The 25,863-nt window shown below is 44.3% G+C and overlaps 1 protein-coding gene across 3 annotated transcripts in view; it reads left to right on the forward strand.

Annotated features, from left to right (window-relative positions):
* Window positions 1-533: 533 nt before the first annotated feature.
* The window catches only part of LOC118793003 (transcription factor COE3-like), a 115,797-nt gene continuing 90,467 nt past the window's right edge, over window positions 534-25,863 (forward strand). For all 3 annotated transcript variants that reach the window (XM_036550923.1, XM_036550925.1, XM_036550924.1), the window contains exons 1-4: window positions 534-756; window positions 17,155-17,311; window positions 21,942-22,005; window positions 23,760-23,815. In XM_036550923.1, the coding sequence (XP_036406816.1) occupies window positions 623-756; window positions 17,155-17,311; window positions 21,942-22,005; window positions 23,760-23,815 (411 nt within the window). In that variant the 5' untranslated portion in view covers window positions 534-622. The remainder of the gene's footprint in view (window positions 757-17,154; window positions 17,312-21,941; window positions 22,006-23,759; window positions 23,816-25,863) is intronic.

Here is a 25,863-nt window from a genome sequence, read left to right on the forward strand (position 1 = left end):
GAGCTTCCAAACCCGAGAGAAGGTGCGCTCCGTTGGGACAGAGGAGGCAGAAAGAAACGGGGAGGGAGGGAATGAGATTTCTTGCTGCCCAATCCCTCTTTTCCCCAGGGAGCGCGAGCCTTCCCTGGTCCATCCCAGCCTCTTGTTTGGTAATCATTTCATTTTACTCCTTTTTGAAGCAGTCGCCTGTTTTATCCCACTTTTCATTTCACAATCCCGTGCGCGTATGTTCGCCTTCTTCTTCTGAGCGAGCTCGGTTTCTCCCCTCTTTTTCCCCGTGCCGTAAAGGTCTCCAAGATCCCGGCTGATCACCCTCCTCTGAGATGCGTTCGCGGTTCTAACGCTCGCCGTCTCTCCCCCCTCTTTTAACTTGAGACCGGTTAATCTTGAGTGCACTGAACTTGGTTTGGGATCTAAACTAAAGAGGAAAACCCAGAGGGATACGGAGCTTGTCTTTGGATAAGGACCGCTATCCGCCTTCCCTTGTTGCACTTTGGGGAAGCTTTTTTCCCCCCATTTTCTGCTGGTTTTGTTAATCCAGGTGGCCTTGTTTTTTTGTGAGTGAAGGAGGATTATTTAGTTTGAATCGGTGTTCAGGAAACGATCCCAAAAGGCTTTTTTCATGTTCTCCATCCAGGACAGTCTCCCACGGGGAGGTCTGACCATGAAAGAGGAGCCCCTCACTAGCGGGATGACACCGGTCCGCTCGTGGATGCAGAGCGCGGGGATTTTGGACGCGAACACGGCAGCGCAAAGGTAAACACCGACTACGCGCGACGCAGGATGGTGAAGTCAACGCAGCCTGCTCAGAGCACCACTGTAATGATAAGTGTTGGACACGGATGGGCGATAAGTGCTGTTCATTATTTCTGGTGTTGGCGGTCTACCCATTCATAAAAACAAGAGTTATTATACAAAAAGAAATTCCGATAGTCATTTGCTTGAAATAATAGCATCTTTAATAATCTGCAATATAGCCGGTGTCTTCTTCCTTTTGTTAAAATAGTTCAAAACAAAACGAACAAACAAAAAAACCGTAATGTTGTAGAACTTCAGACTTAGGAAACCACTCGCTGTTTGGGTTTACTTTTGAGTTTTCTTTTCATGGCACGAGGGCATTTGTGAAAATCATTGCTGTAGAGGGTCGTAAACTGAGTACCAGGGATCAATGCTGCACATTACAGCTCAAAGAATACATTTCCTTCACGTGACAGATGTCAAAAAGGATCGTTTAACCCAATTTCGGTTGAAGCCATTGATTTAGCAAAACGTTGGCATGCTCGGGTATCAGGTTGCATGTTGTCGTTAGAGAGGGATGCCCCCGTCTGTGCTCATAACGTATGCGCGGATTTACCGTGAAATTATTGACACCGATTTGCAAGACACAGCATCCGTAAAAAGTGCTTGGGCCACCACTGGTCCACCGTCCAATCTCTCGCGGGGTGAAATCTAAGTCAATATATTATTATTCTGCAAGAATAGTGTAATTGCTTTACGAAAACATGTGCTATAGTCTCGCCTGAAGAGGACAATAAAAACAACAGGGAATCTAAGGCAGTTACACTTAAGGCAAACAATTTCCAGTTTTGCGGTTTCTATCTTCGATAACTGTCAGATAGGGTGGTGTATGCAGTACTATTATAGACTTGTGTGAATGTGATGTTGTTTGATTGCTTTAAGTTAAAGAAAGTTTTCGTATGGCATCAGGAGTGTAGTCTTTGACTAGACTTTACTTAAAAACATTCTTCTTCATTCAGCTAAGTCCGTGCAGTTTCTACTCCGTTTAATTGCATGAATTTACGTTAAATTTAGTAAAATAATTAGTAATGAATTAATTCAAAACCTTACTATTAAGATCAGCAAATGTGATACTGTACGAATTTTAAACGAAATAATACGTGTCATTTTCATTTTCTAGTATCATTTTCTAGTGGGAGGAAACTTATTAAAGGCATGATGTCAAGTGACAAGTTTTGTACAACTTTAAAGGACCAGCTTTTGTAATTTCAAGGTTATAATGAGCTCGTCAGATATTAGTTGCGGGTTAATGACCCTTTAAAACTTAAATAGACCACACACACACACACACGCACACACACACACACACAGATTAATCGAACGATTTGAGAACGCTAAGACTAATTAAGTATAAATATTCAAGAATAATAGTGGTAATATATGATCCATCGACGTAGCCTACATTAGTGCCGTCAAACGTGTCGACTGACACAGGTTTATGAAAATGCAACGCAATTTGATCTGTTATCACAACAAAGTTGCATCAAAATGTGCCTCTTTAACAGACGTATTTTCACGGAACATCCACTTGTCAATATGGAAATAAGCATAAATAAAAACATATTTTGTCGCTCTACGATGTACAGCTGTCAACGCAACTGCAAGTATTAAGAGGCAAAGCGCTGAAACTTAGGAATACAAATCAGTTTTAAAATTCCACCTGTATTTGCGAGTATAATGCGAGTTCTCATTGCCTTCACTGTTTCATAAACATGTAGTGTTAAACAATGCATAAATTCGATAAATTAAACACTTGTTAACGTCCCCTATTTTGTTAAGTGCACATTTGAGCCCTTTTTCATATAATGGCGTTTTGAATATTTTTACGTTCATGTCAAAATATTGCACCATAATTATGAAAGACAGAATGAGATGACGTATTAATACAAAATGTCAGGTTTTGTGTTAATATAATAATTTGAGTATAGGCTACTTTGTCTTGGGGGAGAACACGATGTCCTGTCAAAAACTGCTGCTGATGTTTCCTTCAGCGCGAAACATTCTTCTCGGTTACTTGCAGGATAAAAGGAGGCCGTATTGGTCGTTGAGATTAAAAATGAATTCACCACTTTCAATGATTCCTCCCCTAGTTCTGTCCCATGGAAGCTTGAGGTGGAGTGGTCCTATATTGTTAGTGGCGCACAGGAAATACAATTGATGTTATTCGTGTGTGTGTGTGTGTCTGTGTGTGGAGGGGGAGATCACTCACTTAGATTTCTCACAATTAATGCGTGTTTGTGTGTGTGGGGGGGGGGGGGGGGGGAGCGTTCTCCCTCTGTCGGCTGTCAGATCTTTTCAGCTTGATCAAAGAGCCCTTATTCACTTATCCGAGGGTACAGGTCTGAAAGCGAGGTCAACTGACACACTCTGTCAGGCGGGCGGGCTGCGGTGGCCACACAGCTTGCACACGAGAGTGGTGCAGAAAAGCCGTCTCCTCAGCTCCGCGAGCGCTCCCCGGGCGGGCGCTGAGGGGAGTCGCCAAATCGAATTACCCATGTCATATAGCCTAATTTACACCGTTGCTTTCGCGTTGATCCCTTTGAAGAGAATTGGATCCGATGCTTGTTATTGTTGCGTTGATTGGGGAAGCACTCGTAACGAAGCTGCAACGCTTAAATATTTGGTTTAGTCAGAGCAAGTGACCCACTCTGCACAAAACATTTATTGAATACATTGCACTTTTTTCCGTACCATCTGCCCGACGCGCTTCTGCTCTTCCGGCTATTTGTTATCGCTGAAGATCTGTGTATTTAGAGATACTAATGCCAAAATGTTGTTTATCGAGGAGCCCCCGAAAGATGGGTCGGGCTACGTCCATGTTTAAGTGGAAGGCAGTTCTTGCATCACAGCTGTAAGAAGGCACACTCAACTGGGGCACACTCAACTAATGTGGTGGTCAGTGTCGAGCTCTTATGTGGGTGGAAAAATAAGTAGGTGCTGAAGTCCATCAGCGAGACATGTCCATGTAGGCAAGACATATGCATCCACACTGATTGAACAAAATAAAATCTATGAACACACAGGCCCTTGCAGCTAAGGATTTTATCTTCATTCCCGAGAACAAAGTTGTAATAGCCAGAGGTTAATTTAAAATCTTTCTATTCTGTTTTTCTTCTGTGTTGTACAGGGCATAATCCACTTGTTGGAATTTAGTAAGGCTTAATTGTTTGCAATGCTCAAAGTCTTTGGAACCATCACAAACCTACACAGAGCAGTCACTTTATACAGCCCTATATCAACGGACATAGAATCGTCGGCTTGTAAGGGTCACTTGCTTAAGAATCATACAGTGTTGGCCAAATGATATTCTTGCTAGGAGATTGCTATATTTGTGAGAAGTCCCCATGTTCCTGTTGAATTTGTGTAATTTCAGGCGATGAGATATCTGAGTACATCCACTTGCCCCCCATATGTCTGATTATTTTAACAGTTTAAGTGCAGGTACATATTGCCATGCCACACCTAACCAATGGCAAATGTACAACACATAGTGAAAGTCTTTAAAAAAGACAAGTACAGATTGCTTTTGTTTGTAGGGTCATGACCTGAGTTGTAATACAAAGCTTTGGATCTGTCACATTTTTACAGGCATAACTGACATGGCTGTTGTCAAAACGTTTTAGGTGTGAGTTATTCCTTGTTTTTGAGTTTTGGCTGAACTGTATGTTTTGCCTTATCCTCCTGTGCGAAATGCTTGAATCTCTAAATATGAACACGGCCCTTTTTTTCCCATTTCACAAGCGCTCTCAGCGCGCTGATCCAGCGTCGATCTCTGTCAACAGCGAAGTGGCCCCGTTTCTCTCATTCAGTGCGACCCGACTTTCAATGATCTGCAGGGATAGTGTTTATCCATTAATCCCTTTTGTTAGGTGGAGTGATCCCTTTGGTCTGCGCGGGCAGATGCTGTTGAGAGTGCCGCATGTACTTCAAACGGCTTTGATCTCAAAACGATTTTCATTTGTGAGGGGTAAAGCGCAACGTGCGTGCGTCACCTTCAGTTCTGTAAAAAGAGCCTGTGTTTAAGGAAAAAACTACTGAAAACCTGTTGAAAGTCACATTGGAAACATGGTAATGCTTTATCTTAAGGTTACATTAACTAACCATTAATAAAATGTTATTATCATTTATTAATGTTATTAATGATAATTGATTTTTGCCGTACCTGTTATTAACATTAATTGTTTTAAAGTGCGTCTCCTGAAGTAGGCACTACTTAACAACACACATTGATCAGTTAATGCTGCAAAGTATTAGAAATGCTGTTTTGTAGTGACTGTTGTGAAGTCATCTGTGAGGGATAAAGTATGTATTCTTCAGAACAGGTACTGTAATAAAAGTTAATAATGATTTGAATGATACATTAAATGAATAGTAAATTAATGGGACCTTGTTGCAGACAAAATATTTTAAAAAATCAATGCAGAGAGAAATTCGAATAAAGGGCCATGTTAAATTGAACCTAATCTGACTCACCCAGTGATGCAGAACTGCTAACACTAATGGTTTCTCTGTGCACAAAAAATATTCTCCTGAGTTATAATCTGGAAACTGTCATAAGGAGATACACATGGATTGAATCTAAGCCATGGTCTTTGGGAAATGAACCTGCAAACTCCACAAGTCATGTCTAATCAATAAGTCGATGTCTTCAAACATTACTTCTATAAAAAAGTACAAATGAAGATGATGGCATTATGGGAGGTTTAAACACGCACTTTGGCCTTTAAAAGGCTGCTCAGATCTCTGGGTGGGTAACGATGAGCCATGTGCAGAACAGAAGAGAGAGAGACACTTTCCAAGTGCAGTTGGAGTCTTCAGAACAGAATAACCAAGTTAATTAAGAATAACCAAGTTTATTAAGTGTACAACAGTACTAACAATTTCTTCTTTGGGGATAGTGCAGGCTCCACTCTCCAGAACAGAATAACTTCGTTTAGTGCAATGGACTGAACGTAGACTCAGCCTGCACTATCCCCAAAGAAGAAAATGTAAGTCCTATTATACACTTAATAAATAAGTATGGCTGAATAACTGAACTATGACAATATATTTGCACTGAACAGCTTGCATAATGGTTGTGAATCATGGGCCATTGAGTGATCTATGCTAAAGGAAACTGCCTTTTTTTTTTTTTGCAAAGGACTGGGTTCAGCGTTTTGTGCTCTTAAATCCAAGCAAGGAACTAAAGCAAGGTTTACATGTAGCCACATCTCATGATACAACTTCTGGCAGGTGCCAAAGAGCGACATGAGACAAACAAATAAAAAAGCAACGAAAGAAATTTAATGTTTGCTTAGATTTGTTACTCAAAGTTAAAGACATGATGCATTGTGGGGAGAAGCTGTCATGGTGTTGCATTCTGCGGCTCTGGGTCATGTTCCTCTCCCTCAGCTCAGTGAGGAGTGGAGCAGGAGCACCCAAAGGCAGGTTTCTCAGGGACTAGTTGGCGCAGTGCCCCTCTGGACCTGTGCAGCTTCTGCGACCTGAGGGCAACTGCCAACTGGTCCTCAGCATTTCCCCAGGCTTTTGGAGTGTCGCATGGCATCATGGTTCATATGCAAATATAGTGTTTGAGAAAAGACCTGTTCACCTTATACCCACAGCAATCGATAATCACCCATGCTGATTGCATGGCCGTTGCTCCTCCTACATTCACATGTCAAATCGTGCTGCGAATATCTAAAGACATTTATCTGTTTTTCTGAGGAGGTCTCCCTGGGGTTTAATGGCAACGTTGTTAGAATAAATGTAAAATGATCAGGTGAGGTGGTGTTCCATTTGCTATTCAGCAAGCCATCTTACATTCACCGTTAAGAAGGGAGGACATTGATATTAGTTCAAGTTTTTTCTATTATTGTATTATAGCCTGATAGCCAGCCTGCATTTTTCCTGCTCTTAAAATAAGTGTTGGGAACAATAACTAACATGTTATGGCTTTGTGTTTGCTAGCGTAACCGCCAGCTGCTGCCAACAGAATAAAAACAGAGTAAGCATTAGTAGTGTATGTTTGTCATTTGGCATTGGCAGATAAAATCAAGGTAGGCAACTGTATAGATGCGACATGGTCCCTTGGTTGCAGTAGGGTCAGCGTGGGGGACAAAATTGTTGACCAGAAACTGCGTTAGCCTGCGCATGGTGGCTGTGTTGTTTAAGGTCAAAGGTACGTGTTAGCTTTTCGTGAGGGGTAGGTGTTACTGTTCATCTTTGCCCTGTTCTTTGCCTATGCCAAGCCCCTGCCACAATGGGCCGTCTGAACAAACAACGATTTAAGCTGGCTTTTTAAAGGAATACCGTTACAGTCTGTGGTCTCATCAACATGGCCCCCCCGCTGTTTGGAAAGAACTCTCCCTGCTGCGCAGTTCCCCAGCTGGGGTTAATGTATGTTGTGTCACTTGGCAATTCCCAACTGCCAGGATAAGAATTCATCAGTTACCCACAAACCAGTGCCCCAAACACATATGCAGAGCCGCTCTGGTACAGACACACAACGTGGCCAATTAGGGCCGCGGTAAATGAATCTGTTGCAGGTGAACTCTGGCCTGGGAGTCGTGTTACTCGAGCAGCTGAGCTTCACAGCTGGGCAGCAGATATCCTGGCCGACCTCTGGCCTGCACTGACACCGCTCCGACAGCACGGGTCCTGGGGCCTGGCGAAGCGGCTTATGGCGGTCCTGTTTTGTCTGCGGGGCAAAGTGGTAATAGAATCCAGACTACAGGGTTTCCGGAGGAGTGGTGAGGTACGATGCTGAGCAGAGCACCTACAGCTACTGCTGCAGCTGTTTAGCAGCATAATGCACTAGCTCTCTTCTTCTTCTTCTTCTTCTTCTTCTTATTATTATTATTATTATTATTTTTATAATTTTTTTTAATTCAATTAATTCATTAATGATTTGACCGATACTCAAATTCAGATTGAGTCACAAGACTAACACAGCATGGTGTACTGCATGAATTAAATTATCTTTTAATTTATTATTATTATTATTATTATTATTATTATTATTATTTTATTATTTTATTAACTATCTTTAATTTTATATTTCATTTTGATTCCTGATCAAAACATTCTAGTAGGGCATTGCATTGACTGCCATTTTAATACTCATTTTGCTCAATAGCCTACCTGGTGTGCACACATGGGGCAGGGTGTGTGTGTGAGTGTGTGAGTGTGTGTGCGTACGTGTGTGTGCGTGTGAGTGTGCCGCAGGAGAAACAAGAGTAACGGAAACATATGCGCAGAGCAGCCAGAATTTCACGTAGGCATCAAGCCGGAAAATCGTTGGAATGAAACCATAACAGTAAAACATAATACCTAACAATTATCTTTTAAGAGCAACGTGCTTGCATCACACTAAAGTGAACGCAGAACCAGAGAATACTCCATAAAAGCCCCATTATATCCCCCCATCTCTCCATCTGTCAGGCGGGCAGCACACGGAGGGGCCGGCGCCTCATCCCTCCTGCCGTGGCAGCTCAGAGCGGCTGCAGGTCGCACCGCGGCTCCCCGAAACCCGAGCAGTAATGTTACCGCCGGGGCGCAGCCGTCACGGTGCTGCGGGGCGGACCCGCGCCCGCTAACCTGGCCCGGGTTCGCGACGTGACTGAGTTTGACGCGCTGACCAGGATGTTTCACGGCATCCTCAGGGGTCCCTCGGCCACTGCACGCAGAGTTGTTTTTCACATGGAGGCCTGAGGCCGTAATCGCGTCGAAAGAGTTACTTTTGCAGCGTAGCTTTTCAAAAATACAACCTTTTTGACAACGTGTGTTATTAATTCTCATCAAATATAATGTCTACCCATCAGGAAACGATTACATAGTTAGTATATTTTACAGATTTTAATATTTCAAAGAAGAATGTGGAAGAAAAGTGGCCAGAAGAAAAGTGCGGACTCCAAATGTACTTCACTCATAAGACAGGAAAAAAAGGCATGACGCTGAGACTCAAGTATATGGCAGAGGTGCGTTTGCTAAAATTCAGGTGCCCCTTATCATGGAAACGAGGGGGGAAATGGCACACAACCCCAGCTGCCGGAAATGCGTGGGCAATTAGCCAGCGCCCGCGAGGCCGCGTGGCTTTATTTCCCCATTAGAGCGGTGCAGGTGACTGGCTAAGGGCTTCAGCTGCGGGCTGGCAGTCATGTCTGCGAGGGCCAATCCCCACCCTCGGAGAACCACCCCCCCACCCCCCCAAAATGAGAAAAGAAACCCAACCTCCCTTAGTTTCTCCCAAAAACCGCCCAAAGTCAAGTGGCCTGTCACTTTTACTGAACGCCCAAAGCCGAGAAACTTACACACGATCTTTTCATTGAAATTTAGGCATAATTGTTATTCTTAGCAATAAGATGATCAGCTTGCACAAATAATTCATGTTTGCATTTTGTAAGCATTATACTCTTATGCTCTTGTACTCGTATGTTTTTGTTAAAAGTCAGGGTTAAATTATAACTGCTTTGACATGAATGAGCAGTTTTTTTTCTGGGAATGTCTGAAGAAGAGGATGGTGTATTTTGGCTAAGTGGGATTCCTTTTCCCCCATCACGGTGTGCATGCTGTGCAGCTATACGCATGGGCTGTGTTTCTGTGTGTAAAAACAATGGGCCTTCCTCTCTCGTTAAGGGCTGCTCAATGCAGCCTCAGCCTCTGTCTGATTTTTTAATTTCTGCATCTTAATCGTTTGTAACGTTTGCCTGTAATTTGCTCAGCAAGCACCGGGAAATAATATCATGTTGCTAAAAATGGTTTACTTGTCTCACTGCAATTACGAACAAATTAGACATTAGCTGGGAGCATTTAGCTACGATTCGTAATAACCTTTTGTGATTAAAGAAGCGGCGCATTGCATTTCCGACATGCTGAAAGGCTGGTGGGCCCTGCCGCTCTGCGTGTGTGTGTGCGCGCGTGTGTGAACAGTTTGGGTGTGCACAGTGTGAGTGTGTGTATATGTGTGTACACAGACATATGTCTGCACATGTAAATATGATGTCATATCATGCTCAAATGACCGTGCTTACAAACTGCTGTTTTATTTGGTATATCTAAAATATAAAAAAGATTCTCCACATTCCCTAAATCATCTTTATCTTAATTTACTCAGCTTTGCAATTCCAGCAAATAATAGTAACTTAAAAACGTCATTGTTTGTAGAAGAAGTGTCAAAGTGAAATTGGGAGGGAACTAAAAAGCTACATAGGGTTTGAATTTCAAAGGACTTTTTCTTCTGTCTAATGGTCAAATTCAAACTAACAGCAAAGTGTTTTGCCCTCAACAATGAGTGAGTAATATAAACGTGCATTACAATTTTAAAAAATATTAGACAGCATTTATTTATCAATCTTCACTACCACTAAGCTAGTATCATTGTTTAAGTATTAAAAAAAATGCGCGTAAATGTAGTTAACAGTTTCACACTTTAAGAGTAGGTTGAATCTGGACCTAGAGGTCACTGGGATCAAACGGTTGTGTGTCAGAGGCCCCCCTGTTTAAAAAGGCTAAAGAGGTGCTCTTAAAGAGCAGTAACAGTGCGTCAGTGTCACTCTTACATCATTAAAGGGCTATAAATATCCCCAAAAACAGCTGGAGTGTTCAGCTCTCCAAACACCACAGCCGCCCCGTTTTCAGTGCCCCCTTTTGTGAATCGGAAAATGAATTCTGCAGGAAGCTCTGCCGAGGTCCTGCTGCTGTGAATGTTTTAAGCCGTTGTGACAGGAGGTTAGATATGGGAATGCGCCCGTCACAAGCGCCTTCAGTCCCCCCCCCTCGAGGCTTTTTCGTTTACTGGGTTTAAGTCCGCTCTGTGGGGCCAGTCAGAAAAAAAGGCAGAACTCCCTTTTAAAGCTCCAGTTTGACTGGAAAACACAGTCCATTCCATGGGGTTCATTGGCCTGATGGTTTTAGCATCAGGAAACTGAAAGGACCTGTAGTGAGAGCAGGGGTATGAACCTGTGTGTGTGTGCGTGTTTGTGCGTGTGTGTTTGTGTGCGTGTGTGTGTGTGTACGTGTGCGTGTATGTGTGTCTGTGCACGAGTGTGAGGGTCTGTGAGAGTTTCTTCCAGATACATACATCAGTTTGAACACTTTTGTACGTGTGGTTGTGTTTGTGTGTTTGCCACCATAGGCGTATTCTCAGTCACCGTCTTCAAGTCAGTGCAAAGCTTTGCACCCTGGTTCAGAAAAAAATGGGATTGGTATTGATTTTGGTCAGACGACTGTCATGCGCGCTTGGTACAGATATGGAAAGGGACCCTTATTAGCTGGACTAGCGTTGCGTTAATCTCCCGAAATCGGCGGGGGAGGCAGCTCTCCCCCCATCCTCTCAGCTGGCTGGCTCTCCGCACTTAGCTCACAGTCGTTAAGTGGTTCACTGATAAAAAATAATGCAATTGACTGTTTGTTACTGGCACTAATGGGAGCCGAGAGGAACTGGGCTGAATTTTAAGGGATGCAGGAGAAAGTCAGAGAGAAAGAGCTTAAGCTCCTCTCTTCAGTAATGGGAGTGGATCTGATCTTCCTGTTGTCTCATTCCACTTCAGTAAAAAGAATTTATACACACACACACACACACACACACACACTCACATACACATGTGTGTGTGTACGTGTGTGTTTATGTGTGTGTAGAAAGTGAATAGTCAAATATCAAAAGTTATTAGACCTCAGTACAAGGATGCATTTATTAAATTATTTAATTCTGTAGCAGGTGGCTTTACCCAGGCTTATTCATACATATAAAGCTTATTAATACATATTATACAGCTGGATATTTACTAAACTCACTCTGGTTAAGGATATTCCCCACCTAGGGTTCATACCTGAAACCCTATGGTTTGTATACCAGTTCCCTCATTGGTACACTTTAATTCCCTATGATCATGGGAAAAGGAACAAATGGTGTAATATCTAGAATCAGCAGCTGATGTAGTTGTATGTAGTTGTATGGTAGGACCCACTTTTAATATATATTTACTCAATGGTTCTGCTTTTAGACTGATAACCGGTCAAATGAAAAAAACATCCTTAAAGTGGTTTCCAGCTCATTCACTGATATTTGGGAATGATAGTTGAGAATATCAGTTGAGATATTATGATTGCCTGGTCAAACTGTCCATCACTCACCAGGGCCAATGCCTCCACCTCTCTCTGTTAATGTGTCCACATTTAACGAGTGATGCTTTGTTTCAGATGACACCCGCTGGTAGATAAGTTGCCCTATGTAAATGTGTCTTCCAAGCAAACAAACAGAACTCAGAATATCAGCTTACTTCAGTTCAATAAAGGTGATTTCACCTGGAATTTGGTGGAATAATGAGGTGATAAGGTGGTATAAAGGCCAGCAGAACAAGACAGGGGCAGATTAGCACTGTTCTGGTCTGTTTGACTGGCAGAACAGTGTGAGGGACCTTCTGTTTAAATTCTGGAGGCTCCAAAGTGCTTGCAGCACAGACAGCCAGATGTATGGAAATGTGTGGGACCTTTACAGGCTGGGCTTAGAAGGATGGCTGTCATGGCATAAGGAAGAGCCAGCGCTACAGTGTGAGGCTTTGATTGACACTCGACATGGGAGGGGATACATCCCACACAAAGCCACTGACCCTGGATCAGTCCAGGCCACGAACCTCAGGAGCCACTCACTGCACTTGCAGTTCTTCCAGGCCTGCAGCCCTATAGGTGAAGGCAACTATTCAGTAAGCAAGCGTCTTGTTTTGGAGACCCACAAACCCACACTGACCCACAGTCAGTAAGTATGCAAGAAGGGAGTGACCTCTCAGCCCAGATTCAATGCGCTTTGTCCTTCACTTATAATAATGAGGGTGTTCCTTTTTTCCAGAGCAGACAGAAGTTGCCCTGTAAGCGCTGATCTGGGATAGGTTTCTCTGTTTAGCCTACAATGGTTAATGATAGAATTAAGGCAGGGGAAATCTGACCCTTGATCAGTACCTGGGGGCAACTTTTGCCTTAGTAGCTGCTGAAATGAATGTTACGTGTCTAGTTAGGCTCAGAGGGCCAGTTGTGCTTACTTTAGTCTATGGAATGGCAAAGATGAGAAGAGTACTGTGGTGAGACTGAGCGCTGGCCTTACTGTTTTTTGGAGCACCGTCAGGGTCCTCGGCACCCTCTGTGTGCGGGACACAAGGGGGTGAATGGCGGTCAGGCCGTAGGGCAGAGGGCATTAAGGAGGGATGCTCCTTGAACGCCGCCGGTCAGGGGTTTCAAAACGGACTTGCCCTCGATGTTCCCCCCCCGGGCAGGGCCCCGTGTCATTGAAGCGGAAGCAGGAAGTGTGCCCCGCTCTCATTAGCTCTTATTACACACCTAATAGGAGCTCAGCAACAACGCGGGAGAGAGAGGGGGCCCCTGTGCCCCGACTGCGAAAATGTATGCAAGAGTAATTGTGTCTCTCCGAATAAATTACCCTCCCCCCCCACGTACACATACACTATGTACATATTTTAATGCTCCCTCGCCACTGTTTGCTTGTGCAATTAGCGGAAGACGGAAATCAGAGCCACCCCATCCTTCCGAGCGCTCCGCCCGCTCTGATGTCGAGAGGGAGCCGCTGCTCTGCATGTGCAACCTGAGAGAGGAGCCGCGTTTCCTGGCGGAATCTCACCCCGATGCAGCGCTTACGCACCCCTCACAAACAAAGCTCTGCCGCTTCTTTTTTAAGCCGCCAAGTGGTGGGATTTTTGACTTTGTCAGGAGTGAGGGCGCGTTGTGAGCTGGTGAGAAACTCATGAAAGTAGCTGATGAATGGGGCATGGTGGAGAGAGAGAGAGAGAGGGGTGGAGGAGAGATAGACAGAGAGTGAGGAAGTGAGAGAGATGGGAAGAGAAAAAGGGGGAGAGAGGGAGAGAGAAAAAGGGGGAGCGAGACTGAGAGGGAGGGAGAGACTGGAGAAGAAGGGGAGAGAGGGACAGAGAAGGAAAGAGGGAGGGTGGGCAGCTAGATTTACGGCTGTTTATTTGATTAACACGGTGGCCTAGGGCCAGCCAGTAGATGATTTTTAAGTGTCGCATTTGTATAAACAAGGTGACGGCGTTGGGCTCATTAATCGCGCGGGGCTATCCATTCTCAGGGAACGAGTAGGGCTGCAGCCGTTAAAGGCATCACGGTCGCTCCCCGTTCCCACCCCTGATTAATGCCCGTGCGACACGCCTGTACGTCTTCGCCAGCCTCGCAGACTGGGGGGGAGGGTGGGTTGTGGTGTCAACCTCGCAGGTGCTCTCTGGAGACAGGGGGTCAGGGAGACAGGCCCCCTGCCTTGTTTGGGCATATCACTTTACCCCAAAACAAACATCCAACTCAATCAGTCCGGGATTCGCTTGCCCGTAAAGCTTCCTGTTGGCCAGCATACAGGTTTCTTGTTGGCTGCACTTGGCATGTTACTATGCACTTGCTTGAAAAGGTCAGATGGAGTGAAGAGCTGTGTGTCTTCATTATTTTAATGTAGTATTAAAATGAAACACTCACAAAACTGAGAGGCAGTGCTATAAAGAAATTACTGCGATTAACAGTCATACTGACATTTACACTAACAGGAAAAAAAAAACAAGCACAATAATGGTAATACAAAGAGAGAAAGGTAGTAATATTCACAATAATAAGGATTTGTGCAGTATATGTACAGTGAAGTGAGCCCACAGCGTCCTGTTCATCAGCTGATTTCCTCTTCATCAGTGTCATAGTCTCAGTGTATGACGTCCGCTACCCTGCCACCTGTGGGTCCCTGAAGAGGTGGGCATTAAGCCCCCTGGAAGGGGGAGTTTGCGCCTTTTATTTATCATAATTATCACGCACAGCATCGACTTCAACCACAACCGTCGCCTGGTTCAGCTCCCAGCCTCTCTGCTTGCTGAGGAACTGCCGTCATGCTCGTGGCTCCTCCTGTAACATTTCACATGGATCCAGTGGCTGGCCTCACTGTTTGAGGTGGTGCTGTGAACCGGTGCGTCCACGTTTGTGGCCCAGGAGAGCAGACTGGCAGGGTGTGGGGTCCAGCATCACACACAGTGCTTCCTCCAGCTGCTGGGTGTAGAAATGTGTCAGACGGCACGTACTGCAGAGCTGGGAGAAAAGCCCCCTTTCATTTATTGGGTGTTTACTGCTGATTTACCAGCAGCGAAAAAAGGCACGGAAAAAACATCGATGCTCATTTTATTACATTGAGTGCGCCGTTTCACGGGCCGGCTCACGCGGGCGTGTAGACGGGTGGCGCTGCAATTAGCATAATTAAAATAATAACACTAACGAGCTTTCCGTGTCGATGGCTTGCACGGAGGAGCAGGAGCCTAATGCTCGGCACGCTGCCTCACCAGTTTCGCCTACCGTCTCTCGGCATTACCCATATTCTCACAGGCCTCAGAATTGCGCTAATGGTTGGGGGGGGGGTGCGGGATTCGGAGGGGTGGGGAGTTTCATGATGGTGAGAATTCAAAAATCGTAAAATCCTGTTGCGTTTTGTTTTGTTTTGTCTGAGACAAATCCTTTTTTTTCAGTGTGAGGGGAGTTTATTGCAAGTTCTTCATTTACGATTTTTATTACAAAAAATTGCAATCACCGAAGGACAGGTCTTTTATTTCAGCTGTAAGGGCAACAAAACCTACTAGAGCATCGCATGCTTATCCTACCTCTTCCACATGTCGTGGGAATCAGTTTTATTTATTTTCTTTTTTGAAAATAAACAGAGTGTTGGCTACTCGTATGGCCAGGTTATAAACACTCAGGTATCCGGTTCATGCCTCAGTCGAGGTGCTGCAACTGTAGCAGGCTTGTTGGTGGATCACTTAACGTCTCTTCTCTGCAATATTTGCATTTGCATAATATTCTATGGCCTGGATAGATAGTACACGGTGCTTGCAATACCTAAATCATTTTCTTATGCTCGTAAGGAGGCTAAATTCATTCCATCTGCCGTGATTTATCACGCAGGCACGCATACACACACACACACACACACACACACACACACTCATTTTTCTGATATTCACAGCAGAATAGAATCACAGACTATAATGCAGTAATATTCCGCATAACTCTAGTACATTCGTTTTAGCTTTTTCTTTCTTCCTTCCTCTCCGTGAGAGCTCGTCTCCCGCTGTGAATTCATAACCTCACCGGTAAACCCTGCTTTTGTCTCTGCTTCTTCAGAACTCCTTCTCCAAGAATTAGCTTCCAACAGAATGGGTTACAAATGAGGTATTAAGCATTGGTAATAGGGGTTGAGAAAGGTCAGGCCTGTATTAATCAGGTGCCTTGGGAATATTTTACATCAGCAACAGACAGAAATCAGGCATGTTTCCAAAAGGCAGGTCGTTCTTCTGGAGGCTGGGGGGGGTGGGTGGGGTGAATTTAAACGAATTATTATTGTTGAATTGGACTTGTTCAGTACAAGTCTATGGTAGAATATGTAAAAAGGACAGCTGTTTGAGCTGAGAGGGACTGAGATGATGACTCGTTGGATCGATTTAATGATAGAACTGTTCTTGCTTACAAGCAGCTTGTGGGCGTGGTTTGACTTGTCTGCGTTCCTTACAACAGGATTGTACTTCTGCATTCGACTTCCCACATTAAAAGCAAGGCTGTTGTTGAGCTTAGCCATGTGTGTTTCATGCTCTATGCTGAGGCGAATACAGAGAAGCTGCTTTGAACCCTCAGAGAGAAAGGACTGCTGGCGGCACTTTCCCATGTCACGGTTCGATGCGGCTTGATGCGGTTCGATGCGGTTGGATATGGCAGGCAGATGAGGGTCGAATGGTACGCAGTGCTAAACTGGACCGCTGAGCTGCACTATAAGGGGAGAACTGGGTCCAGTGGTGGTGGGGTTGATTTAGCAGAGGGTGGGCAGGCCAAGTTTAGCTGACCTGGGAGGGCCCAGCAGACTGGCTTGATCGCACGGCGAGGCTGAACCAGTGTGACCCTTCGGCCTGGTACTGGATCTATGGCAGGCAGGGACTCTCGTCCGTGTGGGGGCTTGTGCCACTGGCTCGAGGAAGGCAAGACACGGAGAGGTGGTTTGATTGACAGGTGGTAGTGGTTTGGGTGCAGGGGGTGTAGGGGGCCGGGGGGGGGACTCGCTGGCACTGTCGGCAGCCAGCGAGACAGACGGGCCTTCTGGGGGCCAGCCAGTGCCAAATGTCACACATTGTTACAGAGGAGACAGTGGGGGAAAGCACAAAGGCAAGGAAGCTCAGACAATAAATGTGAGGACAAGGGGCCAAATCTCACAGCATTTCTCCGTCTCCCTCTCTCTCTCTCCCTATGTCACTTTCAACATCACCCCTTTCTCTCCCTCTCTTTCTCCCCCCTCTTCCTTCTCCTCATCCTCTCCTTCGCTCCCTCCCTCCGTCTGTTCTCCCACAGCGGTGTGGGCCTGGCCCGGGCGCACTACGAGAAGCAGCCGCCCTCCAACCTGCGCAAGTCCAACTTCTTCCACTTCGTGCTGGCGCTGTACGACCGGCAGGGCCAGCCCGTGGAGATCGAGAGGACCTCCTACGTGGACTTCGTGGAGAAAGACAAAGTAAGGCCTGCACTCACACATCGGGTAGAGGGAGGGGACAGACGGACAGGGGGAGGGTAAAAGCACGCTAACAGTGGATCGCAGAGACGTCCCCAGTTTTGGGTCCCTGCCCCACACATCCCATACACCCTTCCCTGAAACCCATTTACACAGACACCGTTCGGCAAGAGCCTGTAAGTGGTATTACCACTCCTAAAGATACAGCTCGGTGTTTAAACCCACGCACCCCTGAGTTCAGGGCTCTAAACATCACAGCACAGACCGCTGGTAATGCGTCCTTATTTCAAACTGCAAGGCAGCTTTTTTTTTTTACATTGCTGTCATGTGTGTGTTTGTGTAAAGTACAGTCACATTTGGCATTAAAATCTGACCTATCATGCTCTGACAGTTAACTTCATATCGATAAAAAAAAAATAACAAATGAAAATCAATTTTAATCTGCCAAATGTCTCACCAAAACACATTTTAAATTACAGCGTATGATATATGGAAGCAGCAAGTCACATTTCATTAATGAAATTAAATTAGAGTCTTGCACCTGTGAGTAATTTCTTCCTTTTTTCAAAGTGTGGACAAATATGAAAGGTGAGAATAATGTTTTACACAGAGGACTGGATAAGAATACAAGAATACATATATATATATGTATTCTTGTATTCTTATCCAGTAGAATTATGCCGGAACTTATATGTACGTGTGTGTATATACATCTTTCTATCTTTAATCCACTGCCGGAACTTAACATGTGGATAGATAAAACCAATATTTTCTGTCTGTATTCAGTAATACAGAAAGAGGAGTAAATTAAATCAGTGTAATACCTTCACCTTGAACAGCGATGTATTTTGTGGCTGAAGTGATGATTAATTACCACCTCGTTAGCTAATCATTCATTAAAAAAGATATACTCATTTTGATTATAGGGATGATTGCATTTACCTTAATAGTTAAATTAATTTTTTAATGAATCTAAATATGTAGAATGCTATCAGAATCAATTCTCAGGTTCTATAAGTGTGTATATATATATATATATATATATATATATATATATATATATATATATATATATATATGCATGAGACATAATATGCATATCTATATCTGTATCTACATATATGTATATATGTGTAATTACTCAGTAATTACACATGAATACAGATTAATTTCCAGTTGGTACAACATATTTAGTTTAATTTTGCTTCATTTCAAGAAGGTAAGATGTCTCAATACATGCAAAATTGACAACTTTTCACAAATTATAAGTTATATGACAGGATATCAGAGGCCCCTCTGTTAAAATATATTTTCTTGTTACCTTGTGCCACTACGCTATGATTCTTCATCCCAGCAACCCTTAGGGGGCAGTATAGCCCCCAGGGCTATTTCTCTGGAGAACTTAAGAGGTGTGACTTCTTGTGCTTGACCTCCCGTCCGATGCTTTAAATCCGGTAATAGGACATTTAAATAGCGTTTCCAGCTGGGGCGATCATTGTTGCCAGCGAGCGGGGAAGTGGGACACTTGTCTATGTCGGACGGAGAGGACAAGCCCAGTCAGGTCCAGACCAATTGTGTGTGCTCGTGATTGCTCCACCTCCTACCCTGACCCTTTACGTAACGTTCAAACTTACTGCAAAAAAAAAAAAAAAAGTTCCGTTATTTTACATTCCGCATTTTATTCTTCCTGTTTCCACTCCCTCAAAATTCATACACGCGAACCCAGCTGCCTTGGTGTGTCACAAGGTCACTGAGCCGTGCACAAAAGAGATGTCTGTTAACGACTTAATGTAGCACTTGTGCGGTTAATTATGTTAGCGCTGTTAGAATCAAGCACGTGTGTGCAATATGAGCGGAAGGAGAGGAGCTGACTGGCATTGGGAATTGAATGCAGGGTTGTCTGTAACAGAAGCAGGTGTGCTGGTACGTGAGTGAGGGGCTCAGATGCGTCTGTCCACTGCAGTTGTCATAGCTGTTTCGGTGCTATCATTTTTAGATGTTGGATTGCTATTCATTTAGTTCACAAAAAAAAACCCTTCAGACTTTGAATTCAAACACATGCGGTGTCACTGGAGTGGAGTATAACCCCGAACAGGAAGGTGTTTTTTTTTTTATGGAGGCCGCCTGCCAATTGCGACACTTGAAAGCGTGCTTACGAAAGTTCACAGCTAATTGACCCAGTTTTTACGTGTCGCAATTGCTGGCGGCTTCGGAACATCTGCGCCATTCGTGCCTAATTTTCCATGCTTTCTTGCAAAAACGGCCAGAATGTAAATCCATCAATACTCAAATTCCAATTCACAGCTCCAAAATTTGTCCTGATGTGTTCACAACATTTTAGGTCCATATATATATATATACATACATATATATATATATATATATATATATATATATATATATATATATATATATATATATATATATATATATATATATATATTTATATAAACTTTTTTTTTCAAAAGGTGCAATGCATCTCTCTTAATCATTGGTGCTTGGATTATATTGTGGACTGGCTGCAGTATTTGGAGAGGAAGTTTTTTAGTGAAATCCTTAGTGAAAAGATTTTAAAGAGATTGAACACTTTGATGCAAAAAGACGTTGAGGAGTGCTAAGAGGGAGTGTAGTTTACAAAGTGATTATCCATTGGATTTGTGAGCTGTGTGACAGGGGGCTAAAGCTAACCAGTGGTGGTGTACAGATACGGAATCGGTCTTGGGCATTCTGTCTGAAGTAGCATTATGATAAAATGATAAAATGACTGAAAAAATGTGTGAAGTCTTCAGGTATATTCTCTTACTCTTACACTGACTTATCTGTGCTTTTTATCTTTTCAATTTTTTTCTTGTATATTTGTCATTTTCTGAATCTTTATTGCCTAGAGATCCCTGTAAAACCCAATACAATCTGTTTAGTCTGGTCCTCGTTAACTAACAAATACTCAAGCTGTCAGATTAATTCATAAGGTGTACGGGATAGCATTTAGCATGTTTTTTTTTCTCTCAAGAATGCTCCATTCAATTTTAGCCTAGTTCCCTTACCTGCTGGAATGGGTGCGGGGGCTGTTTTAGGAAGAGGACACAAGGGGCTGCTTCGCCCCGCCTCTCCCGCCAGCTCACTTCTCTCTCCACCTCTGTGTCCCCTGTGCTTCTGCCAAGCAGAGTGGGAAATCTGGTCCAGCACAAGAAATGCAGAGGAGAGAGAGGGAGGGAAGGTGTGTGTGTGTGTGTGTGTGTGTAGGTGCACCAAAACACACACTACAGCCTGTCGCACCCTCGTTACAAGCAAAAGTCAGTCAGGGCGGTCAGGTTTTTGTGCACCCCATAGTGTAAAATGCGCTGGGCAGCAGGATGGAGCAGCTGGTAATTCATACGTTGAGAGGAGAGATGGGGGGTGGGGGGGTAGACGCAGATATTGAAATTCCATGCCGCACTCCACGGAGAAGCTGAAGCGGGCTTCAGAGCGTGTGAGCGCACCAAAACAGAGGTGGCTTAGCGGCCTCACAAGTGTAATTCAATTGAAGTAACTGTCAGGATTATCCAGCGGCCTTATGGGATATGAAAACCCTGTATGATAATGTTTGCTGCTCAATTCGGGGGCTGAAGTTTCAGAATCTCTGAAAGTGTGCTGACTGTTTTTTTCCCCATACTCTGTTGGATTTGTGATCGATGTTTAATGATGTGGTGAGGCGAGGAGGTTAGGGATCAGTTGCACCCCATCGGAGCAGTTGGATTTTAACTCTTTATCTGCCACTTCACTGCTCCTCACCAGTTTTTATTAAAGGGAACCCATACTATACTTGACTAAGGCTTGCACATGACAGATTTATTGTTTAATCACTAAAAAAGTAACTGATCTATTAAATATTAAATAAATTATATGCTTATAACATTAAAAAAAAACAAAATGGTTCCATTTTGTCACAGGACAGCCCTGCAAGCAGGCACCCAGTGTAAGACATCAAGGTGGCTGTCCGCACAAGGAAGTTTACTGATAAGACTGTTTCCATGGCAATGTACATCATTTTCAAGATCTTTCATCATAGATCCTGAAGCACTTTACCCTCTGGTGCATTGGAAATGTGTGTCACCGAAATGCTGTAGCAACAGTCACCGGTCTCTTCCCTTTATTGTAACATCACAGCCTGTCGGATGCAGCGCTCATTAATGGATCTGTGACTTTATTACATGTCACAGCTGCAAAGGTTTCAGGTCGGAGGCCCCTGTCTGCACAAGGGTGACGGATGAGCCGTTTCTTCCTCACCCTCTGGCGTGATTCTGTGGCTCCCCTGATCACGCTTTCCCCCGTCGCCCGTCGCTGTGGGTATTTCCCTGCGGCCCTGGATGCTGGCTTTAGACCTTCAGTCCCTGACATCTGCCAGGATTAAGGCCCGGCCGCCGCATCTGGACGCGAGCGCGATGTTTGATAGGGGAGGATTTCCGGGGATGAAACAAAATGAAGGGAGGCAGCTGCGGCCTTTTCAAGGCCCGTGAGGGGGCAACCTGATTACTCTGCGCTTAATGATGATGTCACACAGGTGGGGGGCGTATATGTATGTAGTGGAGGTCAGGTCTCTTCGGCAAATTGGAGGAAGGGGTTTCTAAGGTTTGTCTTTCTTTGTCTTTGCCAGGAATACAATGGGGAGAAAACCAATAACGGCATTCACTACCGGCTACAGCTCCTGTACAGCAACGGTAAGGCTGCACTCTCCGGCGGGACCCAGGGTCTCCTCATGTCTCCGGGAATAAATGAGGCTGAGGCACAGGGGAACGGGCAGAAGATGAAAATCGCAGCCTCCAAAACAGAAGAAATAATCCTTTTTGCATTTGCATCAGGATTTGAGAACACCAAATCCTGTGTTCTTTTTTTTTCCCCAATGGGAAAATACAAAAAAGTTTTTTTTTTTTTTTTTTAAACTTGTGACGACGACAGAAAATGAGTACGTGCCAAAGCGAGTCTGGTCGAATATGTCTCTCATTAGGACTTTGTTGATTGTGCCAGTAGGGAACTTGGGGTTTGAAGGAAGTGCAAGTGCAAACAGTTCTGGGAACAGTTGTTTCTTCTTGTACTGATCAAATATTGGCCTTAAAGGACACCGGGGGCTTATCCAGTGTTCACCTTCGAATTCCCAGTAATGTGCATGTCTATACAGAGCCTGAAATGATGACTTCTGGAATACAAGCCAATGAGAATTTGAAAATGAATCCAAAGATAAGTGTTTATGAGAGCATACAAATGTGCACATTAAGTCAATAGGCCCTTGCAAAGTCCAGCCAAGCACTTTCCCTGGGATTTCCTTTCTCACAAAACCAAAAACCTTAAACCCCATTGTTTAAAATGCTCCAGAAAAACAACAGTAAACTTGGCTGCATAGGGGTAGGGTGTAGTGTAAGAGGATTACAGTGCCACTCCAGAAGGGAGTCTGCCTCTGTCTGCTCTCATTATTGGAAGTCTCCAAAAGCCATTCGCACCCCTCCTTGCCCCCTGCTAATGGAGAGAGGCAATAATGACAGATACCTGATTTGTTTTTAAATTTGAATCCCTCATTATCTTGGAGGAAGAGAAGGCAGGGCGTTGGGGAAAAATGTATTTTGTGTGTGTTTGTGTGTGTGTGTGTGTGTGTGTGTGTGTGTGTGTGTGTGGGTGCAGGGGACAGGGTTTATAAATAATAAACAGCTGTAGAGTAGGGTACTGTTTGTTTTTGCTGTGAGAAGTGATTGTTGTTGAACAGCTTGGTCTATATAGCAGGCCTTACAGACAGCATGGAAATGCTATGGGGATGTGGGTAATGACAGAATTCATTTCTAAGAGATATTCGGCAAACAGTCCCTCCTCCGTTTGGGCTGTGAGGACTGCATTTGCATTTGCTGGGGATGTTTATATTGTCGTTTGGAGGAATGTATTTAATTTAGCAAAACGGGTGATTAAATCCGCCCAGCCCTGTTCCCTGTGAAATATGACATTAACCCAAAACAGCTGCTTTCGGAGCCGGATGAAAACGTCCGAAAGTCGAATCCTCCCAGCAACGCGTCTAATCGCTTAAATTGGTTTCGTAAATCAAAGCCAAATGACTCCCAGCCGGCTCTTAATGTTCTCACTACATCGTCGTGGCAATGTAGAGCTGTGCTGAAGCACGAGCGTTCTTCCGAACGTCAGGTGCCAAGCGGGATCCTGCCCTTTGCTCTGTTGTAGAGTCTTTACTGTATTCCAGAGGTCCTCTGCCAAACCTTTGTTCTGTGGGCTGCTGGTCTGAATGGGGGGGGGGGGGGGGGGGGAGTGGAGGGGTTTAGGGGCTGGCTAAAAAAACACAAGGCATACGCTGGCCTTCTCATGACAGACCAGAGTGATTTTTAAGTGGCTCCTGTTACTTTACAGGTGCCTCCATTGTTGCCAGCTGCCCCACTGTTCACCTGTACTGATTTTGGGGGCCGTGCCCCTCTCTTTGCAGGCATCAGGACGGAGCAGGACCTGTACGTGCGGTTGATAGACTCCATGACCAAACAGGTGAGTGTGCTGTCCTGACCACAGCGTGGGCTGACAGGGTTGACGAGCTGCATTCAATTCCTAAAAGCTGCAGGTTCAGCTTCTGAGGGGTGGGCGTGGCGGGGTGGGTCGCTTGGGATACCTCCTGTGTCATGCAGCTGTGATAAGATTGTCTTTTGACACAACCTGTCCCACTCTGGATTTGAACCCACAGCTGCCTGCTGTACACCTTTCCTTCCTCTAGAATGTGCCATTTGCTGAATTTTTCATCTGTCTGAATTTTTGTCATCGAGGCATCAAGAAAGGGTGGATACTTTGCATGTACTTGTCTGGGCCTCTTAAATAACACAAATCTGTGGATGTTGTTAGTCAATTATTTCAAATTATTAAGTAGGTTTGGTTATTTGTTTGAAGTCCTCTCTGAGTAAACCAAACACATGTCCCTGGTTACAGGTGTTGCAGAGTATTTCATGCTGTTACGACATATCCCTCTGTCTGTAAAAGTTAGTAACAGTTGTAATGCACGTCTGTGCGTGGTTATAAATAGTTATAACTGCATCCATGACACTGTTATTAAGGTGTTATGTCTGCTGTGTGAAACACCCTAAAGCAAACTGTAAGCGACGATTCAACTATTGCCCACTGTCCTGCATCATGGACCTTCAATTGAAGCTGTATAGTGTTTTTTCCATCGCTGTAACACATGGATTCTAACTAGCCACAGGCAAGAAAAAATGTACATGTACATGTGCAGCATTCTATATGGAAACTTTTTTCTGTACTCATTGCTCCCATGAAGCTCATATTTATTCTAATTATAAGATGCAGTGTTATGTATGTGACCTGAAAGGTACCATTTGCTTCAGTTTTACAGATTTATTGATGAAAAAATACTGAGGTGACAATGAATCTGAACTCATGGTACCACTGGCTTATTAATGCACACGCACAACACACATGGCTGTGGTTCTTAAATTGCTATCATTTAAGATATTAAGCCATTTCTTAAGTGACAGCTAGATGTATGCCTCTTATTGCACATCCAAATTACCAAGAAGCTTAGAAAAGGACATACATTTTTTCAGAACTTACATTGCGTTCGCGATTTGCGTGCCATATCAAACAGTAATAACATCTTTTGATCTGTTATGAATTATTTTTGGCGTGAGAACAGCTAAATGCTCCATCGTCAGTTGAACCTGCCGCTTAATTTCTCATCAGCGACGGTACAAAAGGCATTTTGCTGGTTGATTGTGTAACGCAGGTTTGTTGGTTGAGACAGTGCCTCCTGCCACACAAAAAGCAATTTAGGGAGATGCGCTGGAAAATGATCAATTTAGCATGACTTGGAGTTTAATGGAACCCAGATCACACACATTCAGGGCAGGGCCTGCTGCCTTTATGAAAGCAGGCGATTGAGGAAACAGTTTGACCTGCTAGCAGCCTGTGAGAACTGATGCTTTTCTCTCTCTCTCTCTCTCTCTCTCCCTCTATCTCTCACTCTCTCTCACTCCCTCTTTCATTCTCTTTCAATAGAAGGAACACAAGTTATCTTTGCTCCCTCTCTCTGTCTTTGAAGGACACAGAAGTTCTCTCACTTACTTCCGCTGCCCTTTCGAAGCAACATTTTGGACTGGACAACACCTCTCCTTGACAGTTATTGACAAAATTCTACACCCTAGCACTGGCCCCAGACCCCCCTAAACCCTTGGCAAGCTCAGGTGTTTGTATGGTGTGGCAGTGACTAGTTTACTTCACACAGCTCATCTCACCCCTGCTCATTTCACTTAAGTGTTCCTGTCCCCTAGTCCAGACTTGGCTGCAGATGGTGGTGGGCCTGTGTTCTGAGCACTCAGCCTTTGGAAAGGTCCATTTTGATGGTGGTGGTGCCCTCCTCATGGCAACTTGCGCATCAAGGTTTCCAGACATCTAATTGTCAGAGAGTCCTTGTGGTCAGAGACACCATGCGGTCACACCCCACACAAGACTTCCAGACGCAGGCTATTTTAAAACAATCATAGGGCTTTGTTTTGTTCCCAAAATCTGACTGGAGATGTTTCACAGTTAAG

This window comes from Megalops cyprinoides, chromosome 18 (assembly GCF_013368585.1).
Source record: "Megalops cyprinoides isolate fMegCyp1 chromosome 18, fMegCyp1.pri, whole genome shotgun sequence".
Classification (NCBI taxonomy): domain Eukaryota; kingdom Metazoa; phylum Chordata; class Actinopteri; order Elopiformes; family Megalopidae; genus Megalops; species Megalops cyprinoides.